Source organism: Gadus macrocephalus, chromosome 16 (genome assembly GCF_031168955.1).
Source record: "Gadus macrocephalus chromosome 16, ASM3116895v1".
Classification (NCBI taxonomy): Eukaryota; Metazoa; Chordata; class Actinopteri; order Gadiformes; family Gadidae; genus Gadus; species Gadus macrocephalus.
Genome location: NC_082397.1, coordinates 12,861,286 through 12,881,767, shown reverse-complemented (window position 1 = coordinate 12,881,767; position 20,482 = coordinate 12,861,286). Strand labels below are relative to the sequence as shown.

The 20,482-nt window shown below is 45.7% G+C and overlaps 1 protein-coding gene and 1 long non-coding RNA gene across 5 annotated transcripts in view; both read right to left on the bottom strand.

Annotated features, from left to right (window-relative positions):
• Positions 1-20,482, bottom strand: part of ets1 (v-ets avian erythroblastosis virus E26 oncogene homolog 1) — a 34,779-nt gene that overhangs the window by 3,858 nt on the left and 10,439 nt on the right. For 2 of the 4 annotated variants that reach the window (XM_060076200.1, XM_060076201.1), the window contains exons 4-8: positions 6,386-6,505; positions 5,327-5,527; positions 4,895-4,972; positions 4,458-4,703; positions 2,551-2,811 (exon numbers count right to left, since the gene is read on the bottom strand). In XM_060076200.1, coding sequence (XP_059932183.1) covers positions 2,551-2,811; positions 4,458-4,703; positions 4,895-4,972; positions 5,327-5,527; positions 6,386-6,505 — 906 coding nt within the window. Of the gene's footprint in view, positions 1-2,550; positions 2,812-4,457; positions 4,704-4,894; positions 4,973-5,326; positions 5,528-6,385; positions 6,506-19,150; positions 19,649-20,482 lie in introns of those variants that run through there. The other 2 variants (XM_060076203.1, XM_060076202.1) reach the window with 2 other exon arrangements.
• LOC132475195 (uncharacterized) lies at positions 6,657-8,776 on the bottom strand. Its single transcript, XR_009529829.1, has 2 exons — positions 8,031-8,776; positions 6,657-7,971 (listed from the first exon to the last, which is right to left on the bottom strand). It is a non-coding gene; the product is annotated as an uncharacterized LOC132475195 (long non-coding RNA).

Genomic DNA, 20,482 nt, shown 5'->3' with positions numbered 1-20,482 from the left:
CGTGTGTGTCAGACTTTGTGTGTTTATCTGACTGTGCGTGTTTGTGTGTGTATCAGACTGTGTGTGTCAGACTGTGTGTGTGTGTGTGTGTGTGTGCGTGTATCAGACTGTGTGTGTGTGTGTGTGTATCAGACTGTGTGTGTGTGTGTGTATCAGACTGTGTGTGTGTGTGTGTATCAGACTGTGTGTGTGTGTGTGTGTGTGTGTGTGTGTGTGTGTGTGTGTGTGTGTGTGTGTGTGTGTGTGTGTGTGTGTGTGTGTGTGTGTGTGTGTGTGTGTGTGCATAATGAAAGCATTTAATTTAAGTACACTTTATTTTTCACTCAATGGAAAATACTCTTTTTTCCTCCATGCAGTGAACAACTAACTAGTGGTATCAGGCAACTGAATTCCTTTGGTGTATTAAAATAAACCACAAACTATCATTTGAGATTATACTGGAAGTGTAGTTAATGGAAACATAGTGAAATTTACTTTAACTGATATTACTTTTCACCTTAGATAAAATACCAATAATACGTCATGGAAAAAATGAGGTTAAGTCAGAAGAAGAAAAAAAAAAAGGCGCTTTTGCCTGCACTAGATTTCTGTGGTTCCCTTTGATCTTGGGGGTTTCAGTACATACACAAACCAAACTTTTCTTTTTTTAACATGTGCGTAGAACCCACACCTGCTGCAGCACGCAGAACACATGTGGCAAAACGCACAGCGAGAACAAGCAGCCACCCGAAAGACACACGCTTCTTCAACCGCTTCTTTCTTTAACCGAAGCTACGCATTCCGTTAAAAAATAAAAACCCAGTTTCTACTAAAGGGTACATTAACATTATAAGGGGAAATGGTGTGGGGAAGCCATTCCAACGTGGCTGAATGGGGTGCCGCCTCCACACTGGGATTCTTTCAGAGGGACTGATGAGCATTCCAGAAAGCCTGCAGCTCCAAACAGTGGGCCCACATAAGGGCGATACAGTGGCCATTTACTACCCCAGGCCGGGGTAGTAACCCACCCCAACAAACCCAGGCCGACTACACGCCACTCAGTGCAGAATGTACGCGCCCCTCCGCCCCCGACCCCCCCAAATAAAAAAAGTTTCCAAAAATATTCCAAGAGCCCCCATTGTCCATTGATAGTCTATAGTGTGGCCCAACAGCATCAAGCCACACCAAATGTGAGGGGAATGGCTCGCTCGCTGTAGCGCCGTCAAATGTCTGCAGCGCTGCAAGAATAAACTGTAATGTGCACACACACACACACATAAAGCCTAACAAAAACCAATCGGTTTCATCTCTGGGCCGGAGCAGCGATGAAGATACGTTTGGATGACTAGCCAAAACCTCAAGAGGTGTCAACAGCAGCTCCACTTATCTATTCGTGTCGCTCTGATTCTCTCTCTCTCTCTCTCTCTCTCTCTGACTCTCTCTCTCGCTCTGCATGTGTTATCACGCTCCTGTCCCCGCTGCAAGTGGCTGCCTGACAGCCCCCAGAACAGGTTACAGGAAGCTGAGCCATCTTTAAAGGCCCACGTTAAAAGCTATTATTTCTTGTGGTGGTGGTGGTGGTGGTGGTTTTAGATGTTACAGAAGGGTAGCGGCCTGCTTTCTTGAGCCGGTCTAGCCTACTCATCCACTGACTTTATGAGTCGGTGAATGTGCAGGTGAGTCGAGGGACTTAAGAAATACTGAAACCCTGTACATTTACTTAAGATGTTGAAAGGCGAGTTACAAAAATGGATCCATACAGGGTTGTTTCCTCATTGCACATTGTAGAACACGAGAAAATAGTATAAGTCTTCATCATCTCCTCCATGCAGATTTATTTTTCTTATATAATCATCATCTCCTAGAAAACGGTGAGAATGGGTGGGGGACGGGGGCGGGTGCCAGATTTTGGCTCTTTCAGAAGTGCAGAAAGAGGCCTTCAAGAGATGAACAGATATGCACTCCGGGTTCGTGCACACGGTTAAAAGCAACGGCTGCTGCATGCTGATGTTGCCAAGACAACCCTGTTTTTTTTTTTTTTTTAAATAGGTCGGGGTGTGGGCTGAAGATAACACAGAGGGGGAGGGGGGAGGGGGAGGGGGTGGTGAGTGAAAAAAAAAAAGAGCGAACATAACTTTGTTGGGTTTTGCTCTATATGCAGGTCGACCTAGAGTAAAATAAAAGGTGTTGTGTTGACTTGTAATAAAGGCGGTCGAGTTCAGAGAATGCGGTGGAAGCTGTTAAAGCTTAAAGGCCAACAGACTAAAGGTAAGCTTCAATAAACACACCATCAGTCGAGTCGACGCCACAACACTGACACATTGACATTGACATTGTGCATAGCGCACATTGTCAATGTGGGGACACGCACCTGATAATTTGTGTTTTGAAATCATGTGTGTTTGAAATGATCTTCAAGAGGGACCACAAGGCTTAACCCTCCCCTCCACCCCACTACAACAAAATGTATTCTTATTGTATTCGAATTCCTGCCCCCCCCCCCCCCCCCCCCCCATCCAAGTCAACCCCCGGAAGAGTCGCCATGGCGACCGCCACCTGCCAGACCCTCACCTGTGTATCCGGCGAGCGCAGCGGCGGGGATGACGGGCTTGTCCTTGTTGAGCTCCGAGCGCTCCCTCACGTAGTCCTTGAAGGTGCCCTTGGGCTTGTGGCCGTGCAGGGCGCTGGGGTAGTCCTCTGACTCAAAGCTGTCGTAGGAGGGAACCCGCTGCAGGCTGCTGAAGGACGACTGGCTGCTCCAGGAGTGGGTGAGCCGGTCACAGCTCTCCAGGCTGTCGATGCTCTCGAAGGAGTCCTGGCCGCCCAGCTTGCCTGTGGGTGTGCGGCAGGGGGGGGGGGGGCGGCGGTCAGAAGAGGAGAAAGGTTGTGCTGCTGTACTTTCCTTATAGATATTTGGGAGGATTTGAGACTTTTTCATATTTCAAACGTCAAGCCTAAATTTGAGGCACGATATGGAATTGCCGACGTGAGATTCATGGTAATGAATGTGCCTTTGTTGCACAACCGTGAAGAGCTTGCTCTCGATAAATCTCTCACCATACGACACTTCATTTTTTGCCACAGCTGCCGTTTGACTCTTGCATCTAAATGCAGGACAATCTCTCAAAGGGCCCAGCTATTTCAGGGCCTTGGGAACGATAAGGCCAGTCTTTCAATTGAGTGTCATTAATGAATTGCAGATAATAGAGTGATCTTCAATTACCTAAATGGATGCCAGATGTGGGCATCAAGCAGAACTACAAATACTTTCCCACGTTCTGAGAAACACAACAAGTCCCAAATCATAAAATTAGTCGGGATGAACAGTTCACAGCCATTGGTCATCGTGAATACTTGTCCTAAGGCGTGCGTTAAGAGTGCGTCGTTAGGAGTCGTGTATGCTACGACAACATGATACTCTCCGTTCATTTGCTCAGCTGAGGGATTGGAGGGGCAGAACAATCCCAGCCTTATGGTTATTAATGTAAACCTTGCTCCTAATTCCTCTTTAAAGCCCTTAGTGGGAAAGCAAACAATGCTCTGCAGCTTGGCAGAGCAGACGGCCAGCATCTCATGAGAACACGCTCACAACGTCTTGCTGAGGTTACACCACCAAGAGAGCACAACCCAAGAAGTGAACACACTGTGGCTTTTCTCTATCTGACGTAAACAATGGTGTTCTTTTTTCGTTCTGCTAATGCAAGCTAGAGTGCATGCGGTGGGAACCACAAGGACACCATGTTTTATTTTTTTTCTTATCACACCAAAAGTGATAGCTAATCCAATATTTTGATAAAATCAGCAGCCTTGGTTTGCACAGGGGATGTGCATGTGAATGCACATAAACCAGCCTACAGACTGAAGCAGAGATGCACACAGGCAAGCATTGAGAGTATTTTGGCTAACTCGTAACACCAAACAATAATCGCATCGTGTATAACTGAGTGACATTTAACGTAGGGGACTTGGCAGTTTTATGCGTATGTTTTATTAGTGTATACGATTTTATATCTACATAGGAAGTTTCACGGTGGTAGCAAATTTGCACAGCCATGTTTCTACAATAGCCATATCAATCCCTATCTTACTTTAAGCCATTGACTATAGTTTCATAGACTAAACAACTAAATACAATTTATCAATCTATGACGAACCTCATCACTTGAAACTTGGCTACTAGATGCCGCTGAGAGGTTGACATCATTTTGTAACTACATACTGGCACCTTATAGGCCAGTACAGGCCCGCAAAACTTCCCCTACCTCGTTGTGAGGCAAAAGAAAACTGGGGGGGGGGGGGGGGGTATTCCCCCTCGGCCCCTTTCAATCTGCAACCTCACCACAAGGTGCCCCTAATTCCTACACACTGCACCATTAGCGTGAATGACACGCTTACTAAACGAGTTACATGCAGCATCCACAGCATTGTTTCAACAGCACATGAACGGACCTATGTGTGTATTAGAAGAGAGCCCTTACCTCGGCTGATGCGCCCCACACACATGTTGTCGGGAGAGACCACTTCCTGCTTCACGGAGAAGTATTCGGTCTGCAGGGAGTTGAGGGTGGCGTCGCGCAGGATGACGTTGGGATACTCGCTCTCGTATTTGAGGGAGATCAAGTCCTCCGAGCTGATTGGGTGGAGCGTCTGGTAGGACTCTGTGATGAAACCCGGCTCCGAGTATTCTGATGGAGGGACACACTGAGCGTGCTCAATACCATAGCCTATACGAAGGGAGGGAGAGTATGTATTGAGTGTCATGGTGTAGTGTGCTGTCGATCCATAGCCTTACTATTAGGTTGGCGCCGTTGGCTTACATTAGCTTCTTCTGCTTGAACTTTGAATTCACATTTGCAGTTTGGGCATTGAGTTGATTTTCTTAAGACAAGTGCTTTAATGAAATCAAAGTACTTACTGACAAAGTAGTCTGAGGTATATCTGGATTCCTGGAAGTTGGAGGACAGACCGATGACAGGGAAATGCTTTGTTTCCTCTGTGAAAAATAAATAAGAATGCACGTAAGCGACCACCTCATTGATTTTGATATAATATGTAACTGCATCCACATGATCAAATATGTATGAGCACAGCTAAATTGTATTTTCCTCTATGGCTCCTGTTACTGTTCACAATGCGCTCTTCATCAGTTGACTATACGGCTGGAGAGATCTTCCCTTAAACCCGCAGGAGATTGTCAAATCAAAAATAACTAATATAACACCATGTAGAGCAACTTGGTATCTATCATCCAATGCGTCTAGCCATGCTAAAAACAGGTCCACAAACCATAGAACCTGAAACGGCCCCCAGAAAAAGTAATCCTGGTGCTACGGAACCCTCCGCTCACCTTTCTGGAGCATCTCTAAATGTTCCCAGAGGATGTCGCCCACAAAGTCGGGGGCCAGGTCCAGGAAGCGCTCCTTGCCCAGAGCGCACAGGATGGCCCCGTTCATACGGAACTTGTGGTAGTCCACGTTCTTCAGGCTGAACTCGTTCACCGTCCACGTCAGCCACTCTGCAACATGGCTGTCTGTCCACTGTCTGGGGTCTAAACATGGAGCAGAGAAGGAATGTCTGGTCCATTAAAAAGAAAATGTAATAAAGAAATATATATGGATACACACATCTTAAAACTTGAGGCCTTGGTGAAATATTCGTCATGATGAAGAATAAGAATTGAAGTTAGGAACCCAATGCTAGTCATACCAAGCAGTCTGTAGGCCTAGTCAATTTACCTTCAACACTTTATGAATCACCCAATACTGAAATGACACAAAGCGACACAAAACCTGTGGGCTTGCTTTGTCGTTGGAGTGTGTTCACTCACTGTGCCGTTACCCACCAAATGTCAGATTGTAGCCTATATGTTCACTCAGTTTTTAAGCTCACATGCTTTGGTCACCATCTCTAAAGCTCGATAACATGCTGTGGACAATTTACGACAATTGATGTGACATATCCCAAAGTCTTCGGTTGTGCAGCGACCATATGACTTAGACTCATGCAACTTCTTTCAAAGGTAACATAAAGACCATTGTAAATGTAAACACAGCGAAAGGCATGACTTATAGTTTTACAGCTACAGTGAATGCTATTTCTAAACAGCTTAGGGAGGACCTGCGGTCAGCCTCACTTTAGGGACACATCTCATTACTTCCACCGTCTGTCTGCGTTCTCGGTATCTCCCAGTCTGTCGGCCTCGGTTTAAACGTCTGTAATGTAAGGCTACATTCTGCAATGAGTGGGTGTCTGCTGCCTTCAAATGGATCCTCCCAAGTCATGCTTGCGTTATACGTTAACCGACAGTCGACAGAAGTCTATTAATTCACGTCAGTTTTATTTTCGTCTATTGAGAACTAAATGAAGGGATGAGCGAAAGAGATGAACAGGTGTCCACCGAGCTTACCTTTGGGAATGCCAAGTCGCTGCTGTTCCTTGGTGAAGCCGCTAAACGTGGCCTTAAGAGCCTGAGACATCATCTCTTTGCTTCCTGGGGTTAGCAGAGGGACATCTCCGCACTCCAGATCTGCCCAACCCAAACCAGAGAGACAAAAACACACAAAGACAGAGAGAGAGAGAGAGAGACAAATAGAACTGGTCATTTTCTTGATGCTAATATTATTCGAATGATCCATCACGGGTACTTGGTAATGGAAAATGGCAAAAAAAATAAATAATTGGAATACATAAAATTGAGTGATAAAAGAGGTTTCGAGTGCATGTGGCTGTGTATACAAAGATGTAATAAAAACAGTTACACACCCAAACACGTACACACACACACACACACACACACACACACACACACACACACACACACACACACACACACACACACACACACACACACACACACACACACACACACACACACACACACACACACACACTCAACGAAAAGTTGCTCATGATCAACAACTGGGATTTTTGATTACATGCCGTCTAGACAGACAATGTGTCAGCATCCGATGTAATTGATTAGAAGAGCAGCCGGGCAGATTGAGGGATCCATTCCATTCACATGCACAAGGCACAAACACAGTCACAGTCACTGAGGTGAAATTCAATAAAATGACTTTTTGCATGACGCGCCGAGTTAAACCTTCATCTCTATTATACTGGGAAACCAAACGAAAAACAGCTCAAATTATAGGACCTAGTTTTTGACATCAACCACACACACCCTGGGTGGGAAAAAAAAAGGGGGGTGGGGGGCAGGAGATGCCACACTATGACCTCTGCCAGCGCCCCCTGCTATGTTGGGCCAGGGCACACAGTGGCTCCACTGTCACCACCAGGGGTCAAACACTAGGGGAGCCAGGGGTCACGGGATGAGGTGATGATGTCAGCGGGGGGCTGTTGTGGATTGGGTGGACTGGGAAAGATGGACGAGTGGTTGGGTGGGTGGGTGCCCCGATGGGCCTCGGGGGGGGCAGACACACTGCCCTCTCTGTTCTCAGTGGGACACACACACACACACACACACACACACACACACACACACACACACACACACACACACACACACACACACACACACACACACACACACACACACACACACACACACACACACACACACACACACACACTCACTCCTTTGATGACTTTAAACAGGGACTGCTGGCTTGCTGCTGATGAAATTAGACGGACCAGACACTGGGGGGCGGGGGGGGGGGTGTAGTCAGAGTAAGTTGGGCAGTAGGGGAAGACCCCGTCTCATTAGCCAATGTCACAAGAATAGCTGAATCAATTAATAGATTGACAAATTAATAGCTGACCACTGCTTGGTCAAATGAGGAATATATAGATTGCTTGCTTCATTCAATTGCATGAAAAGCGATCGCGTTGATCCGCTCACGTCACAATGTTTTTAGCGTGATACTATGACAGGGCCCACTTGGCCCTCAGAAGGCAGCCAAGACTGAAACCCTTAGACTGATACCCTTAAAGACTGAAACCCTTAGACTGATACCCTTAAAGACTGAAACCCTCAGATTGATACCCTTAAAGACTGAAACCCTCAGATTGATACCCTTAAAGACTGAAACCCTTAGACTGTTAACCTTAAAGACTGATACCCTGCTTAGACCGATACAAATTCAGTGTCAGGCCCTGCACTCTAATGCACTGCATGCAAAAAGTAACCTAATTAAATCAATACAAAATCAATTAAATAGGGACATCCCAAAAAAGAAAAGGCATCAGAGACTTGCCGACAAGCTCGTGATAAGGAAGCCCAGGGCTCACCACTGCTCTAGCAGCAGCAGCCCTTGTGTGTGTCGTCGTCCCCCCCCCCCCCCCCCCCCCCCACGCCCCACAGAGGTCCTGGCATCAGGGGGCAGACGGAGGTGAGGTCGACCAGTGGCAGCGTGGGAGCTACACACCACGCCGTGTTTCACCCTTCCCCGACGGCCCGACCTCTTCTAAGAATGCACAGCAGCTGTCCCTACTCTTGTGTTTTTTCGGGTCGACCACGTGACCAATATCTCCCTGGCCGTTCCTTCTTTTGCTCACCCCTCTCTCGCCGGCAGACAGCCTCAACAGGGATCCGACAACATGCCTTTTGCCGCTCTGCGGTTTGACGACACGACCGACAACAAGTCTGACGTGCCGTTCCTGCCTACTCAGGTCCTTTTGCTTCACCTGGCATCGTATATCAGAACAGCGGGCGTTCAGTAGTATGCTTATTCGCTATGTTTAGATATAAAGATGGGTTGGAAGACCCGAAGGAAGTCTGTGGCCGGTGTGTGTGTGCAGTGTGTGTGTGTGTGTGTGCAGTGTGTGTGTGTGTGTGTGTGTGTGTGTGTGTGTGTGTGTGTGTGTGTAACAGTCAACTCATCAGAAACTCAACCTAAAATAACCATCCTTTGTGCACGTGACAGCCACCAAAAGAACACGCCCACGTGTAAGGTTGGCCTGAACGGTAATGCTCAGCGAGGCCCTCTGATTGTTCTCACCAACGGCTCTCTTTAAACTGATGTTGCATTGCTCAAGAAGAATGAGAGAAGGAGAACCAAAATAAACCCTGAGTGTTGCAAACCGAGATGGGGACGGGGCTCAGACAGTCTGAGCTTTGATGTGAAGGCCAAAATGTGGCGGATCGCTTCACATGTATCAGGTGGTGAGAGTGGGAGTGTGTGTGTGTGTGTGTGTGTGTGTTTATGGGAGGGGTAGATGACTGCCCCCGATACTTCTCCTTCCCGTCTGTTTCCAGCAGACATGTCACAGCGTTCAAGCCTCCACTCAGACGTCAACCAGCATCAGCACTAAATCCACAATCAAAGTCACTTAACGCCATACGGCCCCGCGTGAAGCTGGAACACTAAGAGCAATGCCGCGGCCTCGGAGGCATACCGAGTCATTCCTTTCATTTGGGATTTGAGTTAAAAAAGGATGATCATTGACAGCACAACACAAAGTAATGTCGGAAGGAAGCGAACTATATCGGCACGTTTTCATCAATGATTGAAAAAAAACAAAGCTTATCTGCAAATGCTGATGTACAGTGTGCATCCATTAGTATAGAGCATTCAGGGAGGGAGCCCAGCGGTGAATCTGGTGATCCAGGCACAGCTAAAGTCCTGATGGGGAATTCTAGGCTGTGAAACCCTATTAGCTCTAAGACGGTCGTTTGGGGTTGCAGCAATTAGCATCCGCATGGGCCATCCAAGACGACATGGAAACCAAATCAGTCCGTCTTCAGAAAGACGCCGAGGCATTTAGCTCATGAAAGAAGCAGGAGAGGGTAAAAATAACGTCCTCATCGTTGCGTTTATAGCTGCATGCCGTGACCTTGTGAACGTATGAACGTCTGAAGTTTCATTTCAATAACATTAATTGCAAACTTGCACCTCATCAAGGCTCAATCAAGCATCACATGAGATAATGAAGATGATGCTTATAGCAGTCCTTTATTGTAAACTTGTAGGGAATATTACCATACTGGCATAATGTGCATGTTACAAACCAACAGGATCGTATTCCTCTGATGGTCTGAATCCGTCCTGAATCCTATCAGTAACAAGTGGAATAGAAGACCATGATGGGGGAGCAGTTGATTGATCATATCGGTGTTGGTTTTAAAAAGGCATCGTTGGTGAGTAGAGTAGAGGGACCTCCAGCCCTGTTTAACTCAAATATTAAAGAGAACTTGGAAGGCATGTCTTCAGCAAGGAATGTACTATTGGATGGAAAATAAACCAATAGATGATGATGAGGTGGCGTGTGTGGGAATATCAAGTCCATCAAGAAACATTCATGAAAGTGTGAGTGATGTGTAGCCTAGCAGTCCAGTAAAAGCTATTGATTGGCTACTCCCCTGATGTCACTGTATGAGTAATGGACAAGAGGAGTTGAGAGCTATCAAGTCTCTGGAGATATCCACTGACATAAGCCTAGTGCCGCTGGGCAACAAAAGCATGCTTTCTGATGACGATACCATAGCTACATCAATACAAAGCATGTAATTGCATTGCCTGTATTCTATAGCTATCTACCGCTTTTTATGTTTTGTTTGGCTCCCTCTGTCCACACTAAAATATGTGTTTCTTGAAGGTTTTTATTGTTTGTGGGTATCAGTTTAATGAGGTTTCCTCATGAATCTTATTGAATCCAATTGGGATGTCAACTTTCTGAAATATCACCAGGCCTTTGTGCCCTGCCCATTACACCTCCACCAGTCCTGGGGTGAATAGCATAGCTAGCTCCAGCCAGGGCGTCCATGAACAAGCCATTAAGACTGACACTGACACAAAGACACAGACACACACATGAACAAGGCCAGCTAGTCTGCTTTGCCTGCGAGCCAGAGCGAGGGCGTGAAATTGGGATTTTTTGCGGTTGGGGCAGAGGTCCGTAGCAACGTGGGGGGTGATGGGACAGCATGCGTTGGGTGGAGCACAACAAGGTAAAGTAGTGGGTTGGGTGAGGGGTGAACGAATACAGAGGGGGGATGGATGACTCATCGGCATGTAATACGATCCCATCACAGGATGAGAGTGCTGGAGAGGCTGAGCAGCGGAAAGCAAGGAGCAAGACATTTGAGAGGGAGGAAGGGAGGGAGGGGGAGAGATATAGAGCGATGAATGGGAAGTTTTCATCGAGCTGTTCTCTCTCTCTCTCTCTCTCTCTCTTCCTCTCTCTTCCTTCTCCTCATCATCCCCATGGCGTGACATCACAGTGGGACTGGTGCCATCCGCCCGACTCTGCCAGAGACCCTGTTCATTCATGAAGTCAAAAAGGGCGCCACCTCCTTCAATCAGCATGAATGATGCAATGATCCAACTAGCAGTGGCAACATAGCCCCTACCAATAATGGACAATATGCTTTCTATCGTCCTGTCAAACTAAAAATAGTCAACAGAGTGTATAGACCGTGTGAGTTTGAAGAAAAACTAGGGCTACTTGGGGGGGGGAAATTAAGGACACATCAATGGCACTATTCAATGCTGAATATCTAAAAGTGAAACTTACTTTTTCATAAAGAGCTGGCCTATTTATAGCCAAATACCAACTCATTTTACAACCTGTCCCCCTCTCCACACACATTCCACATAGGACTGAGGGCTTGTATTTATCAATGGAAGAGTCCGTTTCCTGAGGTGAAGTTGCCCCTTCCTGTGGGGAAGTAAGGTGAGTTAAGGATTTTGGGGTCCTTTTAAAAAGGTACCGCACACATACCAAGGTGTAATCGGGGGGGGGGGGGGGGGGTACGCTAACCACTAGTGGGTTATAATTGGCTCTTTTGAACATGACCAGTCCACCCCAAAACAAGCAGAGGTGACTGTAGTGTCTGAGAGAACCTTTGATGGAGATTCCCATCCAACAGCCCCACCTCCCCACCCCCTCCCCCACCCAGTCTGCGAACGCGGGGTCATAAACTCTCCCAACATGAAGGGAGACCATTCAGCGCAACACGGTGATAAACTGGTTGCGGGGGGGGGGGGGGGGTAGCAAAAAGAAGGACACAGTGGAGGAAAGAGAGCTAGTCTGGTTTTGAGAGGGGCATTTGTTCGGACAGCCCCTGGCAAAATTTAGATTTCCATGTTGGAAGCCTGGAGCCAGGAATAGCAGGAGTGGAGCTGTTGGTGGTGGTGGTGGTGGTGGTGGTTTCTCAAACCAGAATGGTCAAACCGGAGTCAGCCCAGTGGCCGACTAAGAGAGACGACCTGAAGGCACACAATGGGCTGGATATCCAGTCATCCAGCAGTGCTGGGACGGAGTCTCTATTCTTAGGCCTTCACCACGGCTGCTTGGCCGACCCCTCCGAGCATAAAGCCTGTGGTCATGTAAGAGGTTGTGTAGGGGTAGGCTACTACTGCTGACAGACCAGCTTTGGCCAAGAAAATAAAATCTTCTCCAGGATCACCACTACAGACACAGAGGCTACTGAAGTAGACAGTAAGTGAGACTAATGCCGCAGAGCCATTTTTTTTGTTGCTTTCTTTCCCTCCCTCTATCCATCTCTGAAATCACATTAGGTTATGATGGGAAAGTGCATTAACTCCTCTATATTGTTTATGCCAAAGTCTGTTCGCATTAGGCCCCATCCCTGGCTTCGATATGAGCTCCTACACCTACACCAATGTCACAAAGTATTTATCTGATCCCCATTTCTTGGAAATGCCCTTCTATTGAAATAGTTGAACCTTTTTTTGAAATATAACTCCACTCTTTTGACAGAGGATTTTCAACGGTTAAAAAAGGTTACAAATATTTCCTTGGAAATACTAGAAAGACGTCTTGAAGCAAATGTGCAACCGTAATGGTTGCTCAATCATCCATTATGCAATGACCTTTATGCAACATTAACATTTTGCAACCCACATTTGGGTATGCATTTCCAAAAAAAAGTAAAATTAAAGTTGTGTGCAACATAGTGAACCCAGAGTCTTTAAACTTTTAAAAGGCTTTATCTGTAATTTTAAGTCTTTAATTTAGTAATCTTAGAAATATCTGTTTTATTGTTTTTGGCGACACCTTTGGCGATAAGTGGTAATGTTTCCCAGAAATACAAAAAGTGTCACCACCGACACCCATTTCGTAACATTCATAAATTGCAAGTACTTTCATCAGTGGGCCATAGGCTCCATCACCATTTTGTTATCTCATTCGGCATATATAGTGATTTGTATAATTGTAGAGGTACCACTTTAAATGTCCCTTTTATACAAAAAGGTTTAAGGTTGACCTGTCACAGGGTGCAGGTGGCGTTTGACCTTCACAGTGTGTGTGCAAGCTGCCCTCACACGCTCCTCTCCTGCTGTAAACAGATGGGGTACGCGCTGGTGGAGTTGTTTAGCAATTAGACCAAACACACGACAATCCTGACAAACAGTTTACACTTACTATTGCATTTTTCCCCACAAAATATGGGGACTGCCTCCTCTCTGTCCAAACTGCAACATTCCGGAGACATATTTTATGTTAGAGTTTTCCCACACACATTTACAGAAAGTACATCATGTGACCGTTCCTTTCATGGTAGCTTACTGTAAGTGACTGGAAATCTCTAAATCTAATTATATATGTATACAACACATCTGAACACTCAACATTTGTTGCAGCGCAAGCCCTGGGCCCCAGATACACAATTGATGAATTCCATTAAGCCCAGAAAGGTTACGTGCCAAAAACTCCAGCCCCGTTTTACAGCCACCATCGTGCTTCTCCGTGGCCTCGAATTGTCCCTCAAACGGGACCCAAAAGCAGTTGTGGTCCAAGTTGTGAAATATTTGAAGCTTGAGATGATTAATTGGCCATCTATTTTAAGCGCTAGGGTGCACTCCGTTTGTGAAGCTAGATGGCCTCATGGCAGAATGAGGCATGAAAAAACATCAAACATCTGGTAACCATGCTTTCAGGCCCTGCTTCTTTATCTTGATGTAGATGGGTGCATGTTTTTTTCATGCTGTGGAATTAGTCCACCGCTTTGTTCAGATCAGAAGATGTGACTCTATATTGATAACTGTGGAAAAATACAACTTAGTTGTTAAGCAACAGGAGATGGTGGAGATTTCACAGAGTGCCAATTCACACACACACACACACACACACACACACACACACACACACACACACACACACACACACACACACACACACACACACACACACACACACACACACACACACACACACACACACACACACACACACACACACACACACACACACACACACAATAGTTGTGACTCACTCCATCAAAGGCTGTCTGGTCTTTAGGGGGATAGAAAAGAGCTGGTTAGCATGTGACTGTTCATGACACAAGAGAAATCAGGCTCTCGTAAAATTCCTGCTCATTTACTCAACATTTTGTCATCCTTGCCTTCAGGATCCCATAAAAACAAACACAAGTCTGGGACAGCAAGTAAAGTCTCTCTAATGGGCAATTATGGGGAGCAGGCAAAAGACTGTGTTCCGCCAACAATATGGTGGTTCAGGAATGGTGTCAGAGTCGACTCTCCATAGCCGCTCAGCCTCTTGGCCTGCAGCAGACGATTCATGTCTCTTAAACAGAGTCCAGGAAAAGTTAAGGAACACAGTTTCTCAACCAACACCCGTAGCTTCAATTTGAGTAGCCCTAAACTTAGGAGAATTTGCTCCTACCCTCATCCTCCCTTAGGGAGGCTAGAAAGCATAAGACTCCCATTTCACTTTATATTACAGGACCAGCACGTCATGAGGGTGCCACTGTGCTGTATCAACATGCTAGAGCCTCCCTCCTCGAGCTCAGAAGACCATTCTTCCCTTGTTCTTCGCCCTGGGAAGACAATCCACCAGGTATCTCAATTTAGATGTGACAGGATTTGAGATATGTACACAGGCTATGGAAGTGGTTTTGTATCAACTCATCATGAAAGTAGCATTAAGATATGATACATGTTGATCGTAAAGACTGCAGCAGCAGCAGCTGCAGAAAAAGGAAGAGGCCTTGCATGGCTCCCGTCGCAGAAGGACCATGGATGATCCCACCAGAACAAGGTGGAACAGCCATTGTTAATCATCCTAAAAGTTATGGAAACGTAAGTGATGTCTTAGATGTTTCCATCCATTTATTTCTTCCCAAGATTAGAGAGCTCTGTCACCACATGTGGAACCGTAAAACATTAGCAACCAACAAAACAAACTGACTAAAATAGTAATTGTGCTGCACACCATGCAGGCAGGGGCTAATCTGCATCGGGGGCTATAGAGACGTTTCAAAGCAGCGTGGCGCGTGTTCGGACTCAACGACGGACAAAACATGGGGAGAATTAGGGCGGGAGGTTCTGAGTGGGAGGAAGAATAAATGAGTTCAGCGGCCTGGGCAGTCATTGGGAGAGAAAGCCCAAGACAGCCAGTGGCGCGTGGTAGAGGTAGCAGACGCCTGCTCTCGTGACTCATTGATTACAAGCAGGGAGTGAGTTATGTTGATCAAAAACTACACGCATCAGGAAGAGACCGCATCAAGGATCAAGGTTGACGGGAGGAGAACAGACTGGGCTAAAAATACAAAAGAAAGGATATAAAGGAGGGAAAGAGTGGATAAAAAAGGGCTAGAATGAAATATTAGTCTGGAAATAGTGAGTGGGGTAAATGTTTTAGGACGTGTCTACTTAAGAGATAAAGTAGAGATGGATGTTTGGCGAACCGTGGATTACTTTTTGTTTCCCCTTTAACTCCGATTGTTTGCTGTTCCTTATCAATAAGAAACTTCTAAGAGCAAAACATTAAATAAATTAAAATAGTCCTCTTCAGATTGCTCCTATTTAACATACAAAATATATAATAATCAATCCCACACAAAATACTACATTTCCTTTTCAATTCATGAAGAGTTGTTTTCCATTCAAGTACTTTTTCTCTTGGAGAAAAGTTGGAGCTGAAAAGAGCATCACATGGGCCACACCTCACAGCTCTCCTGCTCCATATGTTTACCATTAGGCACACCATTGTATCTGGTGCTTACACGCCTCGTTTTATGACGCCGCTCTGCGAGGCAGAATGAAGGCGTGTAGTCACCGGAGAGGCATCCAGAAGAGGACCCAGGGAACAAAGTGCCTTTCCGCTCATCCATCCCATGGTAATAGTGCGAATGAATGAATGAATGAAGGAATGAATGAAGGCGGTAAAGTGAATGAAATTTCAGCTGGCTGGTAAGGATCAGATAACCCATTTGAAGTGACAGCGTGACATCATCAAGTAGCCCAGGAGAAGACAAGGCAAGGTCATTGTGGACACGCACAGACCTCAAATGATACTTTGGCGCCGTTACACCCAGAAGAACCGCCGGCCCGAAGTGAAGATGTGTGTCACTGTGGAATCCATTGAGAAAATGGGCATTGCCCTCTGGGTTACTACCAAACATTCACACAAGTCAAGAGAAGACACCATATACATGATAGATGGATCTGGGCATTTCACAGCCTCGGCTGAACAAGAGTCAAGTTTTAGAGAACTGCAACGTTCTCGATTCAACCGAGGTCACACATCATATGAAAAACCCAAATAGAACTGTTTGGGTGACCAGCCCATCAGCCACACATCACAAGAGGCAGGCTAGCTTGGACGTTGTTTGCACAGCTGCTGGGGCAGCCATGTACACTCAAACACTGGCATACATTACATGGTGTTACGGGATTGGGTGGGGGGGGGGTGCTGACACATCAAACCAGAGCCAAAAGCTTAAGCGTATGCAACAACCCTGGACCTGATAGAAACTTTGAGAAGCTACACCTTGCATAACCTGCCAACTTAGGACCACCACTGCAACTGAGTGCTTGGAGCGTCATGAGGAGAGGGTGCAGTGTGCGGGTGGGTGCCATGCAAGGGTTCTTGGCTAAGGCCTCAGGTATGCCAGTTATGAAAGCAAAAGTGTATTTTAATCAGATGAAAGTCAACCTCCCCCTCATCTTCACCCTCTCGCTGACTCCTTGCTTGTCTTAGTCCACCCCAGCAAAGTATGCTCACTAGCATTCCTGTCAGTCACTCAACTCTGACCTTTGGCCCTAACAAGAGTGAAATTAATCGAAAAACAGGAAAACCTTGGGCAGAGGAAAGCATTTGTACTTTAAAGCATTGTAAAAAGAAAAACAGAAGGAGCTACTGCAGCACTAGATTGATAGACAGTTAGATGAGTTTTTTCATTCCAACTATCCCAATAAGCCACTGAAGTAAAGAGAACCGTCATTGATAGGCTGCTTAAGCAACTCATGGGGACATCTTCCTAATCACTGGCTTCAGTGAAGAGGGTGTTTTTACTGCAGCATCTCACCTAATGTACTATAGTCTTCCATGACATGTAGCATGGGAGATTGATAATGTGTGGAAGGGAGAATGAGTGTGTCTGTGCGTGTGCGTGCGTGCGTGTGTGTGTGTGTGTAACTGTAAAATGCAACTAAAAAATAACTCAATTCACGCCTGGAATGTTAGGAGCCATGTTTTGGTGTCACCTCTGAACTGGATGGTGTGCAAGTGTTTTAACAGGAATAACCTCAGTTGGAGAGAGAATAAAGACTTTGGTAAGTCGACACTAACTACACTAGCCTGTCACCCCCACGCAAAGAAAAGCAAACAATACATTTTGAATGACTGAAAACTGACTACTGGAGCCTCCTGGCACCGGTATCCCACCATTCTCAAGCTGCATGTTTGCTGTAAAGCCAAGTAGCCCCGTCTAGAGGGAGTAGGGCTGCTTTCACAATCAAGACGTTATCAAATGCATTCTGGGACCAGAGCCCCTTAACAGCTTCAGTAGATAGTACAGCAAAGAGTAGCCAACCCGCTTCAATGTTATGCTTTGCATGACTAGGATATTGTGTAGTCCAAAATTGACTCCGTTCATCAGCCCCTATATCTCTATAGGAGCAATAAGAAAAGCATGTTTGTTTTAATCATGTGAAATTTTTCTTGCCAATCGCTGCGTGACCCAAGAACACAAAACATGAGCCAAAGACGTTTTGCAAGATGGTAATCCATTCTACACTAATCAGCACTTTTTTAAATGGAACTTTTATAGTTGTACTCGCTTGTTCTTTCACAACCAGGGATTGTCAAAGGACAAAGGGTTATACGAGTCTGTTAAGTGTAGGCCTATTAAAAGCATTGACATATTCATGTTTTGCCACCAGCTGCCCAAACACAATCAGAGATGCAAGTGTGTGGGCCCAGTGGTATTTAGAGTAATGAGAGAGATAAAAGGAGGGATATGAATATATGTTAACTTATAATAGACAAAAAATGAATGGATATTCATCTCCATGCCATTGGACTATCCCTGTAGCCCTCAAAGGGTCCCAGGCAGCAGAGGCAAGCATCAGCAATGCAGACTCATCACCTTGACCTGCCTACCCGCCCACTTAAAACCCTGCCGACACCACCGCACAAGGAGAGGAAGTGTGTGTGTGTGTGTGTGTGTGTGTGTGTGTGTGTGTGTGTGTGTGTGTGTGTGTGTGTGTGTGTGTGTGTGTGTGTGTGTGTGTGTGTGTGTGTGTGTGTGTGTACCCAAAAGAAAATATTAATTTTGCATAACATGCAATGACATCAGTTAATGTTTGTCATGTCTTACTTTATATTAGGCTATAAAAAACACTTGCATAGCACATTATTTGTTCATGTTAAGAATCATGGCAACTGCTGAAGTAAACTTAGTAAAGTTATTTCATTTATCCAAATGTTCACGATGCATTCATGTTGCACTCCCAAACCCTGCCCTTACATCGGTTAATACACTCATTCACACACATGGCAGAGTCAACCATGCAAGGCGACAGCCAGCTCGTCAGGAGCAGTTAGGGTTAAGTTTCTTGCTCTGGGACACATCAATACTCAGCTAGGAGGAACTGGGGATCGAACTACCAACCTTTCGGTTTCAACACAACTGAACTACCTCCTGAGCTAAGCCGACCCATAATTGCAATTATAATAATCGATATCAGTAATGCATTCGGGCAAAGTCAGTCTAGGATATTAACATTTACTCAAGTCATGCGTGCGCGTCTTATGATAGCAATTTAATAAGGACGTTAAGTAGGCTGTTCGCATCTGAACGTCCCAACCAACATGAAGTCATACAATCAAGCGGTAACAGTCAACTATAAAGTTAGAGGAGCGGCCGGTTAGAAGCAATACAATGAAAAAGAAACAGAAGTATCTAGCCCTATTACTCTGGTTGGATGAGGCGACTTACCGTCCATTTTTTCAGCCTTTATGATAGTTAATGTCGGTTTCATATCGACAGCTGCCGTCATGACCATCAGATCAGGGTAATAACGCCGCGTCCCTGTATTGTTATGTGGATGTCTCCAAAACAATCTGAGAGAAACGTTGTCCTTTATCGCCCAATAACTGAAACTGCTCTGTTCTCTCTTCTCACTCGCTGGTTCTTTACCCCCCGGAATGCAACACTATCGCGAACAACTGAACTTCAATGGATCTGTCTCCCGGTTACAAACACACGCTCTCCCTGTCCCCTTTCTTTCTCTCTCATGCACTCATTTCTTCCTTATGTTGGTTTGGGCGTTTCTGAGCTCTGGGAGGAGGCTGTTCCTTTCGCTGTAGTACGACCTCACAGGGGCGGCGTTACGGACCCGCGAGTGATTCACAATTCAATTACCTCCCCTTGCCCCTGAGAGAAGAACCACTGAGCTTGTGCCTAAACGTCATCAGAGACGATCATCTCATTCTTCCCTAGAATTAGGCTATTTTATATTTATTTTATTTTATATAAATGATGGTACAACAATGTTTGAAATATTCGTATTCAAATGGGACCATCCTCTCGCACTGAACGAAATAAAACCGCATACAACATCCAACGATCTCGAATGCATTGCTTTGATTTGGTGTGCTTGTTCTTTGGTTAAGCGAAATAATCCTTCGCAGCTAAAGGGGGGTCGTCTGTGTCCAATTCAGCATGTCTACGCGTGCTCGTAACTTGCAAGTCTGCCCAATAAACACCTCCCAAGTATTTCCTGTTCAGCCTGGCTTATACTGATCAATAAAATACTTAATGTCTTCTGCCCCACAGAACTACCTTGCAGGTACATTGGCATATACAATGTATTCACAAAACCAATAATGATTTCTGTCACCCTACCCAAATCAATCGTAATTCAATATGCCTATGGTCTAACAGGCTGTTCATATATGCTCCTTCTGTCTTGCCTTGTTTAGACTTTGGGTCTTGCTCTAATGTAGTGTCGCAGGAATAATCAGCACACATGATAAAGCCTAGATTTTATTTTACACTATCACTGCATATTCTAATGTCTAAAAGGGAATAACCATAAATGAAAAACCACATTGTTGATGTTTTTGTTTTTTTCCCATGGCTCCACCTCCATTCAAAGTAACCTGGTTAGGGAAAGTCAATACGGTTCATGTCTCTGTTAAGTCTGTAAGATACTTGTGCATGTGCGCATGTACTTCCAAGCGGGACGTCTGGATTGAGGCCTGGGAGCATGGGATATTGATCACGTATGGATCTTCAGACCAGCAGCCCTGCAGCGGCTCCATTAGC